At 42.2% G+C, this 25,032-nt stretch overlaps 1 protein-coding gene and 1 non-coding gene across 2 annotated transcripts in view; one reads left to right on the top strand and one right to left on the bottom strand.

Moving 5' to 3' along the window:
* Positions 1-22,102, bottom strand: part of RBM28 (RNA binding motif protein 28) — a 39,185-nt gene extending 17,083 nt beyond the window's left edge. The window contains exons 1-13 of the mRNA XM_039473000.2: positions 21,854-22,102; positions 17,437-17,595; positions 17,020-17,114; positions 16,516-16,591; positions 15,981-16,073; positions 14,862-14,933; positions 13,276-13,468; positions 12,970-13,109; positions 10,666-10,738; positions 7,900-8,009; positions 3,639-3,712; positions 1,818-1,953; positions 283-347 (exon numbers count right to left, since the gene is read on the bottom strand). Of these exons, the coding sequence (XP_039328934.2) occupies positions 283-347; positions 1,818-1,953; positions 3,639-3,712; positions 7,900-8,009; positions 10,666-10,738; positions 12,970-13,109; positions 13,276-13,468; positions 14,862-14,933; positions 15,981-16,073; positions 16,516-16,591; positions 17,020-17,114; positions 17,437-17,595; positions 21,854-21,971 (1,404 nt within the window). The 5' untranslated portion in view covers positions 21,972-22,102. The remainder of the gene's footprint in view (positions 1-282; positions 348-1,817; positions 1,954-3,638; positions 3,713-7,899; positions 8,010-10,665; positions 10,739-12,969; positions 13,110-13,275; positions 13,469-14,861; positions 14,934-15,980; positions 16,074-16,515; positions 16,592-17,019; positions 17,115-17,436; positions 17,596-21,853) is intronic.
* Positions 22,103-22,273: 171 nt separating this feature from the next.
* On the top strand, positions 22,274-22,337 carry LOC120365479 (U7 small nuclear RNA). The gene has a single exon (XR_005580409.1). It is a non-coding gene; the product is annotated as a U7 small nuclear RNA (small nuclear RNA).
* Positions 22,338-25,032: the final 2,695 nt, after the last annotated feature.

Genomic DNA, 25,032 nt, shown 5'->3' with positions numbered 1-25,032 from the left:
TACTGCACGACCGAGCAGCATGTGTTCAGCAAACATTTACTGTCAAGCACTACGGAAACAAAGACTAAGACACAGATCTTTTATACTGGCATAGAAGGCAGACAGAATACTATGTATAATGTTGGGTACTAGCTGTTTCACCTATGTGCTTTTCTAACAGGGCAGTAAGTACGGTCTGTGACCATACTTGGCTCTTTGATGAGCACAGTTAGCATTCCGTAACTATTTTTGATTGACTCATAGGCCATGTAGAACCTGAAGGTCAAGGCCTAATCTACTCACCCGTTCTCTTTTGGCCATATCAGCAGCACTCACACCCTCTGCAGCCTTGGTCCCAGCGCGAATTACTGCAGAAAGAGGGGAAAAAGGCCAAGACATCAACAAGGGAATTTTCACTAGCAACCAGAGGAATGTGATTTGAATGATGCAAACTCTTTGTACAGGGCCCAGAGGACTATGTTGGCCAGGACATGATGGCATTTGGTTAGGTCCAGAAATAGGCTACAGGGCTAAGTTCTGGGCTCAGGGCTGCTCTCAAGGACTAAAACTGTCAACATTTTGTGATTTTATTCCTCTTCTCCTCCTCTCCCCTCCAAGAAGCTTCATGTACATGCTCAAGGTCAGAAAGAAAGGCCTGGAAGAAGTATAGAACATAAGTACATTTTGGGCATTTGGAATGCACGATGTTCCACCTATAATCTGCCCTTGGAATTTAACTTTGCTGTTTCTTATGTGCTTGAGGTCCATTACTAAGCAGTGAGATAAGCCAGCAGAAAACAATTATGTTGCCACAGACAACTAGTATTGAAGGCTAATGGACATTACTAGTGACTGAATGTGTGCTCCTTAGGGGTGTAGTCTTAAGGGCAAGAACTTCCCAGCGCCATGCCCCCCACCCCATGCCTCTCCCTCTGGGAGACTTAACAGTTTCTGTTTAATTGTCACATGCCAGGGAAGAAGCAAAAAGTCAATCACTCCAGTGGAAGTTTAAAGGAACTCTTCATTGGCCAAGGGGCTTGGAGAAGGTGGGAATTCCTTCCAGGTTAAAAGTCCCCTTCTCCTACACCCCTTTGGATTCCATACTTGGGTCCCCTTCCATACTCTTCACGGAAGGCTTTTTCTTTCTCATCTTTTTCTCTCTCCTTTTTCTTTCTCTGCCTAAATAAATCACTTTCTGCAAACACTTTTTGGGGTCCGGTATTTACAAGTGTACTGCGCCCACCATGGTCCCCTCTCCCATTCTTGGGAGAGTGAGAGACCAAGAGCCTGGAACCCAGTGGGGAACGAGCTGAGTGCTCCCCTGCACCCCAAAAACCTGGCAACACTAGTACAGGCTGTGAAGCCATGGAGGAGGTGAACTGATAAGTACTGTGGGATCTAGAAGAATTTTCTAAAAAATGTAAAGCTAATTTATGATTGTCTTTCTGACATTAAAGGAAAGTACTGGGTGTACATTTTAAATCCATGAATAATCCAAAAGAATAATTTTAGTCATAATGAAAACCTCTGATTAGAAATGACAAGAAGCAAAGGTATTTTGAGTTCTTTCTCCCTGTTTGCCTTGCCAATCCTCTATTGAAAAAGACTAAAGGCAATAAGGCAGAAAAGAGAATGGGATGGTTAATCCACAAAAATGAGTGAAGGTTTCCTAATAGAAAGCCACATCTATTAAAGTGGAATGCTCATATAACACTGCTAAAGATAACATTTGGGTTTTTTATTTGAAACATGCTCCCAAACATACTATTGCTGGATCAAGATATGGCACAGGGTCACCTACTTAGAAGCCTGGGTGACATCTCCCTACCACTACTCACAGCCTTCTCGGGCCAGATAGAGATTTCGGGTGCCAGTCGGCTTCTTCACTTTCTTTGTCTGAAGCTTTGCAGCCTCATCACGGGTCACTGCCAAGTCAACCTTGAGCTGCCGGCCTCCCAGTTTAAGCCCACCAGCCTGTAACAGATCACAACCTTCTCTTAAAAACGCATAATGGCCAAGTGCAGTGGCTCAGGCCTATAATCCCAGCACCAAGGCTGAGGCAGGTGGATCACCTGGGGTGAGAATTCAAGACCAGCTTGGCCAATATGGTGAAACCCCATCTCTACTAAAAATACAAAAATTAGCTGGGCATGGTGGTGTGCGCCTGTAATCCCAGCTACTCAGGAGGCTGAGACAGGAAGCTGAGATCATGCTACTGCACTCCAGCCTGGACAACAGAACAAGACTCTGTCTCCAAAGAAAAAAAAAAAAAAGGCCAGGCGCGGTGGCTCAAGCCTGTAATCCCAGCACTTTGGGAGGCCGAGACGGGTGGATCACGAGGTCAAGAGATCGAGACCATCCTGGTCAACATGGTGAAACCCCATCTCTACTAAAAATACAAAAATTAGCTGGGCATGGTGGTGCGTGCCTGTAATCCCAGCTACTCAGGAGGCTGAGGCAGGAGAATTGCCTGAACCCAGGAGGCAGAGGTTGCAGTGAGCCAAGATCGCGCCATTGCACTCCAGCCTGGGTAACAAGAGCGAAACTCCATCTAAAAAAAAAAAAAAAAAAAAACCACACACACATACACAAAATGAGTAGAAATAGAAACTAAGCACCTGACAAGAGAACACCACAGAAAGGGAAAGGGCAAACACCAATTATGCTATGGATGCCAAGCCCTATGAGGTTTCAGCCCAGCTAGCTACAAGTGGATCACTGGGCCTCACAATATTTAGTATAGCTGTGCAAAAGGCTACATGTGTATTTCAGGCAGTCCGCAGTAAAGAATTTATTTTCTGGGGGTTGATTAGCCCCAAACTGAGGAAAATTATCTGTAAACAGGCAAATGTTAGTATTGTAAAGAAAGCTAATGAAATAGTAGAGTACTTACTCAAGAGGATTTAAGAAATAACAGCAATATTAGATAATACTATACTCGATTACAGAACAAATGGAGTACTTCTCCATAACCCACACACATTCTCTCTCAAACATCTACTCTACTTCATAGACAACCTTACTACCTTCTTATCCTAGTCTTTCATGTTATCAATCTAGGAAAGAGGCTGACACACAGACAGCAATAAATATCAGATACATTATTATTCCCATTTCCTCACCTATGAAGTAGAGATAATAATTCTGCCTACATCAAAGGGCTGATGTAATGATTAAATAAAATAATGTATGTAGGCTGGGCGCAGTGGCTCATTCTTATAATCCCAGCACTTTGGGAGGGCAAGACAGGCAGATCACGAGGTCTGGAGTTCGAGACCAGCCTGACCAACATGGTGAAACCCCATCTCTACTAAAAATACAAAAAGTAGCTGGGCATGGTGGCGCATGCCTGTAATCCCAGCTACTCAGGAGGCTGAGGCGGAAGAATCACTTGAACCCAGGAGGCAAAGGTTGCAGTGAGCCGAGATCACGTCACTGCACTCCAGCCTGGAGACAAAGCGAGATTCCATCTCAAAAAAAAAAAAAAAAAAAGATAATGCATGTAAAGTTCAGTGCCTAACACATACTAAGTGCTAAATAAGTGTTAGTTTATTATTATTGACAATAATAATAATAACAAAGCTTTGTGTAAATATCAGATGTTGCCCCTAAGAGGCACTACCTCCTGTGTTATAGGGTGAAGGAAATACCTTCCTTACCTCATTCTCTGGAGAAGCGGCTAGAAGGCATTTCTGAGCTGCTTCCTGAGTCATGAATTGCGCAAACGCACAACCTGCACAATGAGACAAAATTCAGTGAGATCCCAAACTCCCATGGCTAAACCACAGACACCATAAATAGCAGCAGCCTGACACAGAGTGGAAGGAGCAGGTAGCAACTATAAGTACAGCCAGGTACTTGCATAATGACGTTTTGTTAAGTAATAGACTGTATATACAACAATGTCCCCAGAAGAGTACAGTGGATCCGCCCTATATAGGTGTTTTTTATCTTTTATACCGTATTTTTTACTATATCCTTTCTCTGTTTAGAAATATTTAGATACACAAATACTTACCATTATGTTACAACTGCCTACAACATTCAGTATAACAACATGCTGTGCTGTACGGGTTTGTAGCCTAGGAGCAATAGGCTATACCATACAGCCTATGTGTGTAGCAGGCCATACCATCTAGGTTTGTTTAAGTACACTACGACATTCACACAATGACAAAATCACCAAATAATGAATTTTGCAGAATGAATCCCCATTGTTAAGTGGCGCATACTGTACTGAAACAGGCACTATGTTAGGTACCAAATAATCAAAGACAAAGATACCACTGCTCTTAATGAAATTTCATTATTACTTCACCTTTTCTAGTTCTTCTTAGAACTATAGTCTCATGATAACTCTTAATAAGAAATATCCACATGAAGGCTAGGCGTGGTGGCTCATACCTGTAATCCCAGCTGTTTGGGAGACCAAGACAGGAGGATTGCTTAAGCCCAAGAGTTAGAGATCAGCCTGAGCAACATGACAAAACCCCATCTTCACAGGGGAAAAAATAATAACACATAATAACAATAATTGGCTGGATGTGGGGGTGCAAGCCTGTAGTCCCAGCTACTCGGGAGGCTGAGGTGGGAGGATAGCCTGACCCCGGGAGGTCAAGGCTGCAGCAAGCCATAATCACTGCACTCCAGCCTGGGTGACAGAGTGAGACCTTATCTCAAAAAAAAAAAAAAAAAAAAAAGAAAAAAAGAAATATCCACATGAAATGGTAGAGAAATTCCAGCCTAACACTTAATTCAGCACCACTTACAAGGTACCTATTAGAGGACTAAAAAATAAAGCAGGAACCACTTAACTCTGAAGTTAACTACAAATCTCACTGGCTCATAGTCACCTGGGAGGCATCAGATACGGGCAGATCTGCCTCTCAGAGTAAGTCTTTGTCCTCTACTATATGAAAACAGCAGGGAACCAGAAAGCCATGAGCTTAATTCTTGGCTCAAACTCTAGAATCTTCACAAGGCATGCCTTTCCTTGATTAGATCCAGGGCCAATTAACCAATCTCTATTTCCGCTATTGACAAAAAAACAACTTTTTTTTCTTTTGAGATGGAGTTTTCCTCCTGTTGCCAAGGCTGGAGTGCAATGGTGCAATCTCAGCTCACCACAACCTCTGCCTCCGGGGTTCAAGTGATTCTCCTGCCTCAGCCTCTCAAGTAGCTGGGATTATAGGCATGCACCACCACTCTTGGCTAATTTTGTATTTTTAGGAGAGACAGGGTTTCTCCATGTTGGTCAGGTTGGTCCTCAAACTCCTGACCTCAGGTGATCTGCCTGCCTTGGCCTCCCAACGTGCTGGGATTACAGGCATAAGCCACTTCTATAAGCAAAGAAAGTAATTTTACCTTTCAGTAGATTCCAAAAAAGAAATACAAGTTTCATTTTTTTTTTTTAGAATTTCTTTAAATTTTAAATATTCTCTCAGATATGAAAATACTGCCATATTCTTAGAGCTACAGAAATTCCACCTTCTATAAAAATGAATGGCAGCAGACGAGCTGAAAGGACTCATGTGGCAGGCCAACACAAAGGTCACTACCCAGGAGCTTCTGTTTCCCCTCCCGCCTCCTATCCTCCACTCATATCTCTATTATAGCACCAGTCAGGTGACATCTTCCCAAACAGAATAAATACCTCAGGAAAAATGACCACAATTCTTGTCTGTTTCTATATCCCTAGCACCTACCATAGTGTACAGCATTATCAGATACTCAATAGAAAGAAACAAATAATAAAGAAATATGGGGAACATGTTTCTAATAGGCAGATTCAAATGAATCTAATTAGATTGAATATGAAGAAAATGGGTACTTCTCTCTGAATGGGTAAGAATTTAATCATTGGGCCAGGCATGGTGGCTCACACCTGTAATCCCAGCACTTTGGAAGACCTAAGCAGGCAGATCATGAAATCAGGAGTTTGGGACCAGCCTGACCAACATGGTGAAACCCTGTCTCTACTAAAAATACAAAAATTAGCCAGGCATGGTAATGCATGCCTGTAATCCCAGCTACTCAGGAGGCTGAGGCAGGAGAATTGCTTGAACCCGAGAGACAGAGGTTGCAGTGAGCTGAGATCGTGCCACTGCACTCCAGCCTGGGTGACAGATTGAGACTCTATCTCAAAAAAAAAAAAAAAAAAAAAATTTGTCACTGGAGTTTCCAGAGTCAGTAGTGGGTTCAGTCTTAACATTTCCCTAAAAGACTACAGTTAATATTTAGCTCTTCCAGGCAGCAAAATGGCATGCTGAGAGGGATAAGTTACAGGAGCAGCACCAGCTGCATGAGTAGGTAGAAAAGGTGTCAGAAAAATTTAATGAGCCTGGAAAGGACAATACTTTTTTTAAAAAATGACTAAAACTATGCTTATTAAGATCATGAACTCTGTTAACATTAATGGACTGAACTTGGAACATTTTATGCAATTCAAATGGTCTAAAAACATTTTAGAAATGGAAAAGATCCAAGAAGTATAACTAAGCATGAAAGATGAAGGTACCTTAAGTGATTACTCTACTTGAACCCACTAATTTTACAGTTGAAAACCAGAAGCCAACAGTAGTTAAATGATTTGCCAAAAATCACCCAGTTAATCTGTAGCATAGCTGGGATTAATTAGAGCCCTAACTTCATTCCACAGTGCTGCCTTATTCACATCTTTTTTTTTTTTTTTTTTTTAAGAAATGGAGGAGGTCTCTCTCTGTCTCACAGTCTTGAGTGCGGTGGCAATCATAGCTCCCTGAAGCCTCAAACTCCTGGACTCCCCCAAGTCTCCTGAGTAGCTGGGATTTCAGATACGCACCAGGTCTTACTTTTTTCTGGTGAGTAAAAATCAAAAGTGATTAGGTCCTATAGATGTGAATAATAAAAAGGTTTAGAATGGAGGTTCTTAAACCATGGATAGGCTGAAGAGAGCCCACACACCCTCCAAAGCAGCATTTTTCTAAGGAGAGGATTGCTATATTTCAAAGGAATCATGAATCAGAATAAATTAAGAACTCAGTGCCTTAGGAGAATGAGTGCAACAGATGAAATCAAAGATTATAAATGGGTTGGAAAGATGTTTAGCTAACAACAGTATACTAGAATGAAGAATGGTCAACCCTTAAAACTCAAAAGAAATAGCTTTAGAAAAAAAACATCTAAGGCAGCACTCCTGCAACACGGTTTTCCTTCTAACTGCTGCCACTGCAACAGAGTTTCTCTGTCAGCTTCCACCTCTAACAAAAGCAACAGGGAAAAAAAAAAGATCCTGGTAATTTCAAGCAATGTGGAGTGATTAATACCCACGAGATACTATCACATTTGAAATGCAAAGAACAAAAATGGAATTCATTACCCTAAAGTCAATAAGAAAGGGCTTAAAAAGCTTAGACAAAATTATGGCTAGCAGCACCATTAAAGATGCTGAGTTTGACATCATTAAGACAACCTCAGGATGTACCTGGTACATTTTTTTTTGGGCGGGGAGATGGAGTCTTGCTCTGTCGCCCAGGCTGGAGTACAGTGACTCAATTTCAGCCCACTGCAACCTCCATGTCCCGGGTTCAAGCAACTCTCCTGCCTCAACCTCCCAAGTAGCTGGGACTACAGGTGCATACCCCCATGCCCAGCTAATTTTTTGTATTTTAGTAGAAATGGGGTTTCACCATGTTGCCCAGGCCGGTCTCGAACTCCTGAGCTCAGGCAATCCGCCCACCTCGGCCTCCCAAAGTGCTGAGATTACAAGCATGCGCCACCCTATCTGGTGTCCCTGGTACTTTTATGGAACCCAGAAACCTGGGCTGGCTGGTGGACTGTGAACCCCTCAAAATGGCATACATTATGCTCTCATGTAACCTCGTCAATACCCTAGGCAGTGGCCTCAACTCTTTTAGGGCCTGGCCAGCTGAAAACGCATACCTTTAGAATGCTCTGTGTCAGGATGCAAGACAATTCGGACATATTTGAGATCTCCAAACTGCTGGAGAAGCTCCCCGAGTTCTTCTTCGTCTGAATCAAAGGACAGATTTCTATGGAAGACAACGAGATGATCACATCAAAGGTCAATTACATGTTCCAGGACAATGTCTCCCTTGTTCACAAATAGCACTAATACACAGTGATGGCCCCCAGTGGCCCTTGGCCCCAACTGTCTTTCCTTTGTCAATCAAGTTCTCTTTCTCAGGAATCTGAAAACATAAACAGACATATACAAACACCAGAAACTGTAGGTACAGATTCATTTCAAAACAGTGGTGCCCCATGCCAGGGAAACTTCTAGGGTGCTGGAAATTTCTAGGTTTTGATCTGGGTGGTAGCTACATGTATGTATACATGTAACATTTCAGCTGAGCTGTATGCTTAATGTACTTTACAGAATGTATGTTATACTTTAAAAGAAAAAAAGTGATATCCCCGGAGAAAAGAACCACATCCTCCATTACCTAGGGCCCCAGAACTGCCCAGATTTTCAGCCTCTTCCTGAGGCTTGCTCTTTGACTTGGATTCTGAAACCTTCTTTTTCACTTAAATTGGCCAAAATTCATTTCTCTTACTACAAACTAGAAGACTCACAGCAGACTAGTGAGAAATGTCAAATTCTCTCTTTCTCAATTAGCCAGTTTTTCTCCTGTGTTGATATTAAATCCATGTTTCAGTTGAAATTTTACAAAAGTCAGAAAATCCTTCAAAATAGTAACATAAAAGCAGACAGCAAAATTCACTAAGTCCGAAAAAAGAAAACTACTTACTTCTCTTGAAGGAATTAAAAAATGTTAGAAGGAGATTTTGTTGTCCTAAAATTTCAACACAGTAGAAAGATTCCTCATTTCCCCAACTATTTAATCCTTCCAGGAGTAAAGCAGTCCCTAATAAGTATCTATAATTTTACTTCTCTTACATGCACTAAACAGCCCCATGAATGATTCTATTTCATGGATAACCCAGATAAAAAAGGTTTTCTGCAATAAGACATAGCCTAGCTACATTATTTCTTTTAATTTGCCTCATCGTATACATAGTTTTCTCTCTTTCACCCCTTTATTTTCCTAAGTTCTTTATTATTTAAAAGGTGTATGCCTGGCGCGGTGGCTCAAGCCTGTGATCCCAGCACTTTGGGAGGCCGAGACGGGTGTATCACGAGGTCGAGAGATCGAGACCAACCTGGTCAACATGGTGAAACCCCGTCTCTACTAAAAATACAAAAAATTAGCTGGGCATGGTGGTGTGTGCCTATAATCCCAGCTACTCAGGAGGCTGAGGCAGGAGAATTGCCTGAACCCAGGAGGCGGAGGTTGCGGTGAGCCGAGATCGCGCCATTGCACTCCAGCCTGGGTAACAAGAGCAAAACTCCGTCTCAAAAAAATAAATAAATAAAAAAATAAAAAAACAAAAGGTGTATAAGGAACGGTATCCTTAGTACTAAGGTCACACACTTCTTTCTCACTGTGACATTTCTTCCTTCCTGTTAGATCCTCCAAAAATACAAAATTATTTATATGGCAGTTCCAAATAACACGATTTTTAAAATACATGGAAGGACATGCAGTTAGGTGAGAAAATGGGCTTCAGTACAGCATGTATAAATTCATCTCTGTTAGGGTTAAGGTTAGGGTTAGGGTTGGGTTAGGGTTAAGTTTATGATGTGGGCATGTAGAGTAGGTGTTCTCTGAGTAGTGATTAAAGGGTTTTTTTTTTTTTTCTTTTTGCTCATGTATTTATCAATTTCCTAGAATGAACATTAATTGTATAACAATTTTTTTTTTTTTTTTTGAGACTGAATCTTGCTCTGTGACCCAGGCTGGAGTACAGTGGTACAATCCCAGCTCACTGCAATCTCCACCCCTGGGCTTTAAGCGATTCTAGTACTTCAGGCCTCTGAAGTAGCTGGGGTTATAGGCGCGTGCCACCACGCATGGCTAATTTTTGTATTTTAAGTAGAAATGGGGTTTCACCATGTTGGTCAGGCTGATCTTGAATTGGCCTCAAGTGATCCATCTGCCTCTACCTCCCAAGGTGCTGGGATTACAAGCCTGAGTACTGTGCCCAAAAAAACAATTTTAAAAGATTGCATAAGAAGATAAAATATATAGCTCTAAAATCAGACCCAAATGACCCTAGTACGCTGGTACTTTAGAAAGACTAGAAGGCATGCATGAGGTGCACTAAAGACATCCTAACCTTAGGAAAGCAGCAAACTGTTGCAGTCAGTAGAGCTAAACAGCAACAGCAACATGAAATAAAGCCTATCTCCAACCCTACTCCCACCCCGTTTTCCTTGAAACAGATGAGATGCCTTACTTTATTGTGGACCCTGCATCAGAAGATAAGTTAGGCATAAAGACAGAAATCATTTGAGATAACTCCTCCCCAGCATTCCCCCTAAAATAAAGGCCAGAAGCAAGATGTCTCTAACAGTTGAACTGATTTCTTATAAATGATGTCAACCCAATTACAAAGCATGAAATCTAGACGAAGACATGATGTCAAGACCGATGCTCTCTGTCTTCTGTGTTATAGCTCTGATTGTCCTACATTTCTCATTGTTTGGTATGTTCCTGGGACCAGAGGTGCTTGATCTAATTTTCTGGGCAAGGTAACAGAACTGGTGCCAAAAGGAGAAGGAAAAGGAGGAGGAGAGATCTATGAAGACAACACAAAAGCAATTCTGGAGGTAGAAAGGCGTACCTGATAAAAACAGTTTTCCCTTCATTCACATCCGAGGGTAATTTCCTCTTCTTTTTGTTTGAGACTTGCACAGCTAAGGTAAAAAGAAAAACAAGAAACTGAAAGAGACTAGCGTAAGCCACATGACAAAGAGCTAACTTCTGAAGTACATAAAGATCTTGCATAAACTGTTAAAAGAAAAAAACAATTAAAAATAGACAAAGGAGGCCAGGCACAGTGGCTCATGCCTGTAATCCCAGCACTTTGGGAGGCCGAGGCAGGCGGATCACCTGAGGTTAGGTGCTCGAGACCAGCCTGGCCAACATGGCAAAACCCATTTCTACTAAAAACACAAAAATCAGCCGGTGTGGTGGCAGCTGCCTGTAATCCCAGCTACTCAGGAGGCTGAGACAGGAGAATCACTTGAACCTGAGAGACAGAGGTTGTGGTGAGTCAAGATTGAGCCACTGCATTCCAGCCAGGGCTGAATGAAGAGTGAAACTCAGTCTCAAAAAAATAAATAAAAGTAGACAGAGGACATGCAATCAAGTACATGAAAAGATGTTTGAACTCACTCTTAATTAAAGAAAACACAGCACAAGAAATGCTATACTATTTTTCACCAACAGATTGCAAAATCAAAAAGACAGATGGAATCCAATGTGTAAGGGTATGGGAAAAAGACATGCCCATATACTATGATGACAGTGTAAACTTGCTGGAAATACTGTACAGGACACAGGAACCTTTGAGGAAAAACATACACATACAGTCACACACAAATTATAAAAAAAAAACACTATTTTGAGTGTGTATTTGTATGTATATGTGTGCATTTTGCTTATAAATGTATTAAAATATCCCTAGATACACAAGAAACAAATAACCTTGGTTGTCTCTGGGGAAGCTCCCTAAGAAGCTGAGGATCTGGGTATAAGGGAGACACACTGTTTGTTTTCAAGAACAGACATATATGCTTCTATAAACAAAGAAACTATCTGGAAGGATACACAAGAAACAACAGTGATTACTTTGGGGAATTGTTGGGATTGGTGAGGAACTTTTGTGTATTACACTCTTCTGTATTGTGTTTTTTATTAACTTTCTCTCATTATCATGTATCTGTCCTATAAGTTTTTTAGTTGAAAGAATGGCATGAGACAGATGACTGTGGGTTATATAGAACACAGGGTCTCATAGTCCCTTCAGTGTAAAAGCTTTTTTGATTCTAAGGTATATACCATTTTCTCCTCACAGTAAAAGCTTATTTCCTCTGATTTTTTATATGGTCAAACCAACATTCCAGACTTACTGAAATGGAATCAGAATAAAAACAGCTGATAAAAATCTCCAGCCAGACAAATCAAAGAACCAGTCATTAACCATTTCTCATTCGGTAATGACCTGCCTTCCTCAATAAACAAGTTGAATTTATTCTCAATAAAGGCAGCAATAAGGATTGGCTAAAGTTTTACAACATGTTCAAAGAGTTCCTTGCTATGAAATGCACTGTGTTCCCCCAAAATTCATATATCGAAGCCTTAACCCCAAATGTAACTATAACTGTAGACAGAGACTTTAGGGAGGTAACTGAGGCTAGCTTGCTCTTAAGGTTGGAACCCTAATCTGATAGGACTGCTGTGCTTATAAGAAAAGAGAGACCAGAGTTCACTGTTACTTGTTCTCTCTCTCCCCCGATTCAAGCACACAAAGAAAACGCCATGCAAGGACATAGTGAGAAGGCAGCAGTCTGTAACCCAGGAAGAGAGCTTCACCAAAAATGGATCAGCTGGCACCTGGGACTTCTAGCCTCCAGAGCTGTGAGAAAATAAGTTTCTGTTGTTTAAGCCACCTAGACTATACTATAGTATTTTGTTATGGCAGTCCGAGCTGACTATACAGCTCTTTATCCTCCCTGCAACTCAAAGTAGTTGTTTAAAATCTACCTTGGAATTCAGATTGTTAATCATCTGTTTCTTCTATATTATCTGTGTAAGATGCTGTTTATCTGGTTATTCGATCAAGTTGGACAATCCAGAGAGAGGTAGAACCTCACCATTAAGCTAGGTCTTAAATTCTCTAAGAATGTTAACCCTCAAACACCACTCCAAAACCCATTTAAAAAACAAAACAAACAAAAAGGAAACAAACAAAAAAAAATCTTTGGAAGAAAGGAGCATAAAAGTTTCCTTTTCAGCATTTAAACATAATTTGATAGACCACCTTAAGAGTCCTATTTAAAAAGAGGCCTAAGCAGAACTGATGTTCATTTCAGTAACTTCAGTAACTTTTTAAAGACCACTTAAAGTGAAAACCCAAGCAAACCTTTAGCCTCTTGCTCCTCAGTGCTGCTATCACTCTGAGCCAGTTCCTCTCCATCATCAATACTATCGCTTCCCTCCAGGTCACTGTCCTCCTCAGAAGGATCTTCACTGCTTTCTGTAGAGGCTGTTCTCTTGATTGCTCTGCAAAAGCACAGATCAGAACTAAGGCTGTGGGCTGACAGAGGGGCCTATTCAATTTCATTACACATGTCAATTCTGCAATGATGCAGGCAGTAAAAGGAGAATTTTTCCTCTCAGAGACAATCTTGAATTTTCCTGTTGTCTCAGAACAAGCTGAGCTGCTTACCTCTTCTGAATTTGCACAGGCTTGGTCATCTTTGATTCTATATTCTCCTCCTCTTCATCTTCATCATCAACCTCGTCATCATCATCATCGTCATCATCATCATCGTCATCATCTTCCTCCTCCATATCCTCTTCCTCCCTGACATTCTTTTTAACTGATTCCTGATGTTTAGATTCACGGCTCTTTTCCTCACCTACGGAGGGAGGTAAAGAAAGAAAAAGTTCATTTAATATCCAAAATGATGTTATTTAATTTTATTTTTGAGATGGAGTTTCGCTCTTGTACCCAGGCTGGAGTGCGATGGCGTGATCTCGGCTCACTAAAACCTCCGTCTCCTGGGTTCAAGCAATTCTCCTGCCTCAGCCTCCCAAGTAGGTGGGACTACGGGCGTGCGCCACCATGCCCAGTTAATTTTTGTATATTTAGTAGAGACGGGGTTTCACCATGTTGACCAGGATGGTCTCGATCTCTTGACCTCGTGATCCACCCGTCTCGGCCTCCCAAAGTGCTGGGATTATAGGCGTGAGCCACCGCGCCTGGCCCAAAATGATGTTATTTTAACAAGAGTAACTAATACTCCAAGTTGGTGGTTTCATTGGTTGTACAGAATTTCGTATATTTTTCTTATTGTATGTAACAGGAGAAAGTATAAAGAAAAAAAAAGCAAAAACAGAAATAAACAAAACTCCCATCACCCAGATTCCATTAGAATTTGTCCTATTCATCACCCTGAAGTTCATCTGGCCCAGACTAAAAGAAGTGGCAACTGAGCCTCTGCAAACAGCCGACCATTCACACACCACCAGCCATCAAAATGCTCACTAGGGGGCAAAGCCAAGCCATGAACTTCAATCTCAGTGCCTTCTATTCTCTTGAGACCCTGGTGGCTTAACAGCCAATTGTTTTCTAAATAAAGCTCAAGTTTTAAGTTTCTCTATTCTTAATGTTCCGTAACTCCTATTATGCAAAGCTTAGAAAGAACAGCAAGCAAAGGGGACAATGAGCTCAGGCTCACTCACAGCCACTCCCAGGAGGGGGTTTAGACTCAAAAGAGCCTAGGTTTTGGGACCAGAGCACCAGATGGTACAATATGAAATTGACAAACAGACCTGGACTCACTTCTGAGCCAGCAAGAATTTAGAGTTTTCCCTGAAAGCTCAGTCTCATTCTTTTGGTTAATCTTCTACAATAGTCTCTGACAAGCAAGTTCTCATATACATTTTTTTTTTTGAGACAGAGTCTTGCTTTGTCACCTAGGCTGGAGTGCAGTGGGGTGATCTCGGCTCACTGCAACCTCTGACTCCCAGGTTCCCAAGTAGCTGGGGTGAAAGGCTCCCACCACCATTTTCCCAGCTAATCTTTGTATTTTTAGTAGAGATGCGGTTTTGCCATGTTAGGCAGGCCGGTCTGAAACTCCTGATCTCAAGCAATCCACCCACCTTGGCTTCCCAAAGTTCTGGGATTACAGGCATGAGCCACTGCACCTGGCCCTTTTCTTACACTTTTATCATGAACACAGGAGTTGTTTTACTACTCTTGCCCAGGTTATACAACACCCCCACTCACCCAACACCACCACATCTTACCTAGAGCAGAAATAGACTGTGTATCTTTATATATATCCTTTGCCACAGCCCAATCCACTGCCACTGTCCTCCCTGTCAAACAGAAAAGTGGTATCAGAAAGGCTGTGGTTTTAACATCCCTACCTCGGTAAAGGATCCCTAGTCATCACAGACAATAATGGAACCAGTAGAGACAAAGAAACTGTCAATTCAGGAATGTTGGTCTTTAAATAAAGCTCCTAGTCGATGCCTACTCCTCTTAACCCTTAACCTTTCTCTCAATGAACAGAAATTGTGCCTTTCTACATAGCCACCACACCTGGGATAAGATGGGGTAAAACCATAAAGAATTAGAACTATGTTCCCAGTTAGAGTATCAAGAATCAAAACAGGCAATCTGGAATCATCTGAACCCTCCTCAGAAGCTAGGATGTCTCTACAGCAATAATTTCTTTTCCTTTTTCTTTATTTTTGAGATGGAGTCTTCCTCTGTCCCCCAGGCTAGAATGCAGCGGTGCGAACCTGGCTCACTGCAACCTCCGCTCCCAGGTTCAAGCGATTCTCTTGCCTCAGCCTCCCAAGTAGCTGGGATTACAAGCATATGCCACCACACCTGGCTAATTTTTGCATTTTCAGTAGACAAGTGTTTCACCATGTTGGCCAGGCTGGTCTCGAACTCCTGACCCCAGGTGATCTACCCACCTCAGCCTCCCAAAGTGCTGGGATTACAGGCGTGAGCCACCACAACTGGCCAGCCACAACTTCTTTAGGCACAATACCAGGTAAGTCATTATGTAGAGCAGCCTCACAGTCAGTTTAATAAATAGCCCACAGATGATCATAACCAAGAAGGAACCTAGATACCAACCTGTATCTATCAGCAATTATTTCAGCGGCATTTTTCACTAGGGATTTAAAAGGACACTCTCACCAAATAAATGAAAGAATACTAGCAAGAGTTCTTTCAAGTTTATCCCTAAGATCAAGTTCTAGGAATATTTCACCTAAACAGCTACCATATTAGCAATGAGACTCTCAATAACACAAACATCTTTTGAAAATGCAGAAAGTGGGTTACTATACTAATTCACCGAGACACCAAAAATATCTGGGCCAATGACATGGGAATAGAAAACTTACCTTTTATCTCTTTCATGTTCATGCCTTTGAGAGCTTTACCTGCTTCTAGGAGGTTTTTGAACTGAACGAAAGCAAAACCACGCATCTTCCCATCTGTGTGCAAATGTACAAAGAAGTGAGAGGCAGCAGGAGGTAGCCAGCAGAATACTAAGAAGGAAGTTACTGCAGTTCAGGCCTGCAAGATGGCCCAAATCCTGCCAGCAGGCCAGCCCATTCCCCAAAGCAATTGCTTACATCTTCTTACTGAGTATACTCTGACTTGGACTTGGAGAGAACAGTGGACTTTCTCTAACTAGTTTTCTAAAACTAATTCTGATCCAATGGAAAATGTCATTGGGGGAATAGAAACACTATTTGGGTTTTAATTAGTTGTCAAGCACTGAGCCATATATTTTATATATACATATTTTTTATGTAAACATATATTTTTTATATATACATATTTTTAATATTTATTTTATATGTATCACACGTATTTGTTCAAGGGTAATAAGTTAACAAATATAATTCACATCAAGTAAAGGTTCATTAGTACCTGGCTTTCTAGGGATATTTACTTCCAGGACAGCTCCAAATTGAGCAAATATTGTCTTCAAGTCATCTTCTGAACACTGAAGCCAAAAGTTAAGAAAGAAAAAGAGAAATACAATCACAGCAAATTAACATAAAATATCAACTACTAATTCATTAATTATGAAAAACATGAATACATTTACTCCTTTTTTTACTTTTGAGACTAGGACATCAAATGTTTCTAAATAGAAGACGTTTTACTTTGTATCTGAGAGGCAAAAAGACAGACATCTGAGAGCTTTTTCTACCTTTTCTTTCTCAGTAGTAGTTTCCCCGAAAAGGAAAGCAGCTTCACACTTAATACCCTTATTACACAGGCCCACTTTCTGAATTCAACAGGGGTAAGGTTCATTCCCAGAAGGAATTCAGCCCAATTATACCATTTTGGTGAGGAGTTCTACTAATGATCACATCCTGGCTCTAAAAGCCTTCAAAACATGCAATGTTTGTTTTCTCTCTCACTTACCTTAAAGCTCAGGTTCCGAATAATTAATCTGGCTTTCTTATCTGCCACTTTGGCTTTTTTAGGCTTCAGCTCCTTCTTTGGGACCTCTGAGTTTTCTACAAAATAAGAGGTAATGGAATAAGTGCTCCAAAATCACCCACTTCTAGGCCAGAACATCACAGAACAAAAGCTACTGGCAATAGATGCCATTTACCACGGGGTTAAGTGTGGCAATACCAAAGAATACCAGATTTTTCAGACTGAGATGCAACAAAAGAACTAAAATGAGTATCACAATACAATGGATGATTCTGGAGATCAAAAACAAATGCAAAAAGCTTTAGGTTCTAGAAGCTATCCCCATGCCTCCCTCTTTCAGTTTCACAGTGCTCCTCACCCTGGAAGAAAAACTTCCTTCAATTACTACTAGAAACTCACCATTTCCCCCCTTTTCCTTTGTCTTGTTCCTCAGTTTTTTCTTGGCAACGGTCACGTTGATCTTACAACCTTCAAAAGTGGTAATCTCCTTGAGGGCCCTCTGAACATCTTCCAGCATAGAAAAAGTGACATAGCCAAAGCCTCGACATGTCTTACTCCCTGGAATAATGCAGTGGATGGGGGAGGGGCAGTGTGAAAAGGAGAGAAAATCATAAGCCAAGAGAACTCAATTCAAAAATCCTCAGTCTAAGCTAGAGGATATACTCCCAACCCACCTTGCTATCAGTTTGCTAAAAGCCTCAGGAGGAAAAGAAACAAGGGTGGTATCAGTGGTTCCATCCCCACTTTGCTTAGAAACGGTTAGCCTTCCTCCTCTTAATTTGGTGTCTTAGCTGTTAGCTCCTCTTCTTCCCACTTTCCTGATAATCCCAAGCACACAAAGGTTCCATAATATATTAGGCCCTCAAAGAACTCAGCATCAAAGAGAACAAAGTATCATCAGAGAAGGCAAGAAAGGTAAGTATGTGTTATGGTTTGAATGTGTCTGACAAATTTCATGTGTTGGAAACTTAATCCCCAATGTAGCACTATTGAAAGGTGGAATCTTGAAGAGGTTATTGGATCTGAGGGCCATCTTCAGGAATGGATTAATCAATTAATGGATTAATGGGCTATCATAACAGTGGCGCTGGCAGCTTTACAAGAGGAAGAGAGATCTGAGCAAGCACATTAGCATGCTCAGCCCACTTGCCATGTGATATCCTGCACAGTCTGGGGATTTTGCAGAGTCCCCACTAATGAGAAGGCTCTCACCAGATACAGCCACTAGACTTTGGAATTCTCTGCCTCCAGAACTGTAAGAAATAAATTTTTCTTTATAAAGTACCCCGTTTCGGGTATTCTGTTATAAGCAACAGAAAATGGACTAAGAGAGTCTGGTAGCTTTAAAAATCAGAACACAATGATGCAGTCACTCCTCAAAACAGATCAGCAATAATAAATGCCTGAGGCCCTGACAAAGAACCTCAAATAATAAATACTGCTCAGAGAGACTGCAGATATTATGACCACCATTACCAATGCCTTAGCTGTCAATATCAAATTAAACCTTTCCAAAGCAGCTATGAATTCTTATCTCATTTTATCTTCAGAACACCTCAAAATAGGTGAAGCAAATATTACCACTCCTTCTTTCCAAATAAATAATTTGAGATGGAAGAAAGTAAGTGAACTGGTTAATGTCACGTAGGGTATTAGTAACTGAATTAACTCCTCCTTACCAGTCCCCATGTTCTTCCATAGGACTCCACAAAAACAATATGAGGACCAAGCAGATGAAAATTACAAATATCAACCGTAGCCCATCTTTGCCCTTTCTGGTTTAACATTTTGGATAGAAGATTTTAAATAATTTACTGCATCAAAAAGGAAAAGGATAGATTGAGCAGTCTGCCTTTACCTGAAAAGGAAACAGAGCTCATCTGCTCTGGTTCTGTTCCCACTACATTTGAATCTGCTTCAGGGTATATAAGCCCTTTGACACAGGACACTGATCTACATAAACTAGTTAAAGCGACATGACATCAGTTTTTCTCTTCTCTTGGAACCCCCTGTCATAAAAGCTGCCCACTCACCTTTCAAAAAATGAGAACAAGAAAATTCACAGCCCTTCCTGATCAGTACTACCAGAAGTAAAGCAGCTGAAATGTAAAGGAGTTCGACACCCAGATAAAAGGACATATAGCAAATACCACACATTTTACACGTCTGCATAAAGCATGCTCGCGTACGTTTAGAATCCCTGTGAAATTATTCCCATCTTAAAGAGCTGAAGTGACATGCAGTGTTATTGAGGAAGACTTCACTCCACCTACCCTCCCTCCCGTTTCACTGAGTGCAGCACTCTTTCCAGTACATCTCAGCTGTCTGGAGAGGAAAGTGCATAGTTTTTAAAAAGTAAGAGATTTTTAAGGATTTAGACCAAGTACACAAGGTTTAAGGTAAGGTTACATGTAGCCTATATTCTGAGGACTCAAAGAAGAACTTCCATTCAATGGCCTGCTCCTCCCTGGAATACAATCACCTGGCACTGCATAGTACTCGCCGTTCGGAATGTAACTTACACTGAAACCCAGTACATACATATATTCTTTATTTAAAATTTAAAAGTTTGGCCGGGCGCGGTGGCTCAAGCCTGTAATCCCAGCACTTTGGGAGGCCGAGGCGGGTGGATCACGAGGTCGAGAGATCGAGACCATCCTGGTCAACATGGTGAAACCCTGTCTCTACTAAAAATACAAAAAATTAGCTGGGCATGGTGGCTCGTGCCTGTAATCCCAGCTACTCAGGAGGCTGAGGCAGGAGAATTGCCTGAACCCAGGAGGCGGAGGTTGCGGTGAGCCGAGATCGCGCCATTGCACTCCAGCCTGGGTAACAAGAGTGAAACTCCGTCTCAAAAAAAAAAAAAAAAAGAAAAATAAAATAAAATAAAATAAAATAAAATAAAATTTGAAAGTTTTACAAATACTTACACTTTACCATATATGGATTTACTCCTATACTATTTAATTTGTTAAGAACTCTAGGCCAGGTGCAGTGGCACACACCTGTAATCCCAGTGCTCTGGAAGGCCAAGGCAAGAGGATCATTTGAGATCAGCCTGGGCAACATAGTGAGACCCCATCTCTACAAAAATATTCAAAAATTGGCCAGGCATGGTGAAGCACGCCTGTAGTCCTAGCTACTTGGGAGGCTGAAGTAGAAGCATTAATTGAGCCCAGGAGTTTAAGGTTACATTGAGCTATGATCTCACCCCTGTACCCCAACCTTGGTTGAAAAGAGCAAGACCCTGTTTTCTAAACAAAATATACAAAAAAAAAAAAAAAAAAAAAAAAAAAACAACTCTAGTCATGACCCACTCAAGACCCACTTAGTAGGTAATAATCTGCAGTTTAATAAACACTACTATACAGCACTTTCAGTCTCTATTTTAAGTATTTAAGCTTCTGTCTTATTCTCCAGCAGTCTATTCACAACACACCAGCCAGAGAGAATCTTTCAAAATGAAAGCCAGATCATACTTACTGCTCTGCTTAAAATCGGTGGCTTCCTATCTCTGAGTAAAAGCCAAAGTCCTTGCAATGGTCTCTAACATCCTACATGAGGTGGGCAGATCACCTGAGGTCAGGAGATAGAGACCAGCCTGGTCAACAGAGTGAAACCCTGTCTCTTACTAAAAATACAAAAATTAGCCGGGCATGGTGGCACTTGCCTGTAATCCCAGCTACTCGGGAGGCTCAGACAGGAGAATCACTTGAACTGGGAGGCACAGGTTGAAGTAAGCCGAGATGGCTCCACTGAACTCCAGCCTTAGAGACACAGCAAGAAGCAGTCTCTCTCTCTCTCTCTCTCTCTCTCTCTCTCTCTCTCTCTCTCTTTCTCTCTCTCTCTCTCACACACACACACACACACAATCCTACATGATCTGCTACTCTCCATCTTGTCTCCTAATCTTTCCCTTCACTCACTTCACTCCAGTCACCCTGTCCTCCTTGCTACTCCTCCAATATACCAGGCATATCTCTGCTTCCGTACCTTTGGGCTTGCTGTTTCCTCTTCCTGAATTTTCTCCTCCCAAGAGGCATATATGTTCACTCTCTCACCTCAGTCAGTCCTTCTCTGGCCACCTTATCTATACTGCCATTCTTCACCCCCTCTCCCCACTACACACATGAACATAGACTTCCCAACCCCTTTCCCTGACTTGTTTTTCTCTTTAGCATTTAACACAGTTTTCACTACACAACTGGCTTATTAGCTATCTTCCCCACCTTGAAGATATAAGAGCAAAGGTTTTTGGTTTGGTGTTGTGTACTGCTGCATCCCCAGGACCTACAACACTTCCCGGCACACAGCAGGTATTCGTTAAGTATCTGCTGAATAAATGAATGAACGAATGGGTAGCATACTGGCTAAGATGTCCAAGTCTGTGGATCAAATTCGGGGTCCACTACTTAACGGCTGTACGAACTTACTAAAGTTACTAAATCCCCTAAATCTTAGATTCCTGTCTGTAAAATGAGATTAAGACTCGCCATCTGGTAAGATTACTGAGAAAATAAAATGAGATAAACTGTATCAAACTGATCACTGTACCTGGCAATCAAGTGACTCTCAATAAGCCTTACCGATGCTCTACTTAACTATTTTCAAACGTAAAGGAATGCTTTGTCTTTCATATACTGACCCCTACGAACGCATCTAAAGCAGAATCAGTTTGGAAAATACTCAGTTCCCATTTCCTTCTCTTCGGGGCGTGAAACGAATGATACGAGTCCCTGAAGTTTGGGAAGGTGCCCTCGCCCCCATCTCGCTCCCAGGAAACCCCAACCCTATTCTCGATCGCCCCGCCCCCTACCTTTTTCAGTCACCACGAAGCACTGCTTCACCGGCCCCACCTGACTGAACAATTCCTCCAGCTGCTCACTGCGGGCCGAGGGCGGGAGGCGGCCCACAAATAGGGTCAGGCCGGCCATGAGGTCGGGAAACCCAAAGTGCGTGAGGACGCGAGCTAACAGGGCCGGAGCACGCGAGCCAAACGGGCCGGCCCACGCGAGCCGAGGAGCTGGCTTTGGTAGGAAGACCCGCCGGGAGATTCCGGAAGTGCTCGTTGCTCAAAAGACACCGGAGGAAAACATGGTGGGGAGGGGGATAAAAGGTTCCGGAATGAAAAAAAAATAATGGAGCCCGGGGCGGAGCTTCTGGAACGGGGCTCCGCCCCCTGCCCTAGCATCGCCCTCGCCACTGGGTGGAAACTTGGCATCAACAATTTCTACCCTAGTGTTAAACAGCTTTTTTAGAATTTGCCCGGCAGGCTTTCTGGTTTTTGCTAGAACGCCCCCCAAAAGCAATAATCTTAACATAAAAAATAAAAATAAATAAGCAATTTCTACCCTGTTTAAAATCTCACCTCTAGATCCTCCCCACAGTTAGCAGAACGAGCGGGAGAAGTCGTTTTTGCCCTGGGCCTAACTCAGGATCTGATATATAATGCGTGTTTGATATTTTCTGAGTTGTCTCCACAAATTTCCAGATTACGTGCATAAAACACAATCGGGACACAAAGACGTAGACATACGTATGTCATATACGTCATTCGAACAATTTTCATTCTCAGAGGACATTAGCTCTCTGTCACCCCAGCCTCAAAAATAAATTGTAGCTACTAAAGTACACATAGACACAGACTGTACACAATTATTCTTTCAATAAATATATACTGAGCTCCAACTATGAGCCAGGCATTCGAGATAAAACTGGTGAGCAAAGACAGGGTCCCTGCCCCCATCGAGATTACAGTCTAGTGGGGGAAACAGATTTTTTTTTTTTTTGACAGGGTCTCACTTTGTCACCCAGGCCAGAATGCATTGGCACGATCTTGGTTCACTGCAACCTCCACCTCCCAGGTTCAAGCGGTCCTCCTGCCTCAGCCTTTCCAGTAGCTGGGACTACAGGTGCACCACCACATCCGGCTAAGTTTTGTATTTTTTGTAGAGACAGGGTTTCACCATGTTGCCCAGGCTGGTCTCAGACTCCTGAGCTCAAGCAACTCACCTCCCTCAGCCTCCCAAAGTAATAGGATTGTAGGCATGAGCCACCACGCCTGGCTGGGGAGACAGATATTAGTCCAAAAATACTTAAAAATAAATCACAGCACACACACACTGGAGGACCACATTGAACACACTCAAAGGAAACATAACATCCAGCTTATACACAGAGACCTAGAACACAGGTCCTCCTAAAAACAGAAGATATTTTCCTCAAGTCAGCTCATCAGACAGACCCAAGATTGAGAGATCTTAACTGGCCTGGAGACCTGGGTGCTCCTGGACTCTGGAACACAGAGAGTGTTTGCCACACCACTGGGTTCAGGTCCGGAATAGGTGCAAGACAGCTACACCTTGCAGAACAGTTAGCTCAAAAAAAAAGTAGGCAAGGCCATTTTTTACTTTTTTTTTTTTTTTTTTTTTTTTTGAGATGGAGTCTTGCTCTGTCGCCCAGGCTGGAGTGCAGTCATGAGATATCTGCTCACTGCAACCTCTGCTTCCTGGGTTCAAGCGATTCTCCTGCCTTGGCCTCCAGAGTAGCTGAGATTACAGGCACCTTCCACCATGCCTGGCTAATTTTTGTATTTTCAGTAGAAACAGGGTTTCACCAAGTTGGCCAGACTGGTCTTGAAATCCCGGCCTCAGGTGATCAGCCCGCCTCAGCCTCCCCAAATGCTGGTATTACAGGCATGAGTCACTATGCCCAGCCTAAACTTTATTTTTCAACATTAGCTCCAACAAGTTCAAAACACATTTGTAAGCAATGATACCAGCCACTTAGTTCATCAATAAAGAACTTAAGGTCTTTGGAATTTAAGCATGTCAATGCAGTCTTTTATTTTTTGCACTATTAATTGAAAAAACACTTTGAAGATTTATTTTTATTTTTGTTATTACTATTTTTTGAGATGAAGTCTGACTCTGTCATACAGGCTGGAGTAAAATGGTACAATCTCAGCTCACTGCAACCTCTGCCTCCCAGGTTGAAGCAATTCTCCTGCCTCAGCCTCCCTTGTAGCTGGGATTACTGGCACACACCACCACGCCCAGCTAATTTTTGTATTTTTAGTTGAGACAGGATTTTACCATCTTGGTCAGGCTGGTCTCAAACTCCTGACCACAGGTGATCCACCTGCCTCGGCCTCCCAAAGTGCTGGGATTATAGGCATGAGCCACTGCACCTGCCAAGATTTTTTTTAAGATTAGGAAACAAAACCAAGTCAGAAGGAGCCAAATTAGGACTATAAGGTGGATGCCTCATGATTTCCCATTAACACACTTGAAAACTTGCCTTTGTTTGATGAGAGGAGTGAGCAGGAGGCACTGTGATGGAGAAGGGCTCTCTGCTGAAGCTTTCTCTCAGGCATTTTTCTGCTAAAGGTTTGGCTAACTTTCTCAGAACACCCTCACAATAAGCAGATGTTATCATTCATTGGCCCTCCAGAAAGTCAGAAAGAAAAATTCCTTGTAGGCCTGGTGCAGTTGGCTGACACTTGTAGTCACAGCATTTTGGGAGGCTAAGGAGAGCAAATCATCTAAGGTCCACAGTTCAAAACCAGCTGGGGCAACATGATGAAACTCTGTCTCTACCAAGAGTACAAAAAATTGCCGGGGGTGGTGGCGTGTGCCTGTGGTCCCAGCTACTCCGAGGCTGAGGTAGGATGATTGCTTGACCCAGGCAGGCAGAGCTTGCAGTGAGCTGAGATCGTGCCACTGCACTGCAGCCTGGATGAGAGTGAGACCCCATCTCAAAACAACAACAATAAAAGTTTCAAAATAAATTTTAAAAAATAACTCAGGGCCGGGCACAGTGGCTCATGCTTGTAACCTCAGCACTTTGGGAGCCTGAGGCAACGGATCACCTGAGATCAGGAGTTTGAGAACAGCCTGACCAACATGGAGAAACCCTGTCTCTACTAAAAATACAAAATCAGCTGGGTGTAGTGGTACATGCCTATAATCCCAGCTACTCAGGAGGTTGAGGCAG

Source organism: Saimiri boliviensis, chromosome 10, assembly GCF_048565385.1.
Source record: "Saimiri boliviensis isolate mSaiBol1 chromosome 10, mSaiBol1.pri, whole genome shotgun sequence".
Lineage (NCBI taxonomy): Eukaryota > Metazoa > Chordata > Mammalia > Primates > Cebidae > Saimiri > Saimiri boliviensis.
This window is presented reverse-complemented; position numbering and strand designations above follow the sequence as displayed.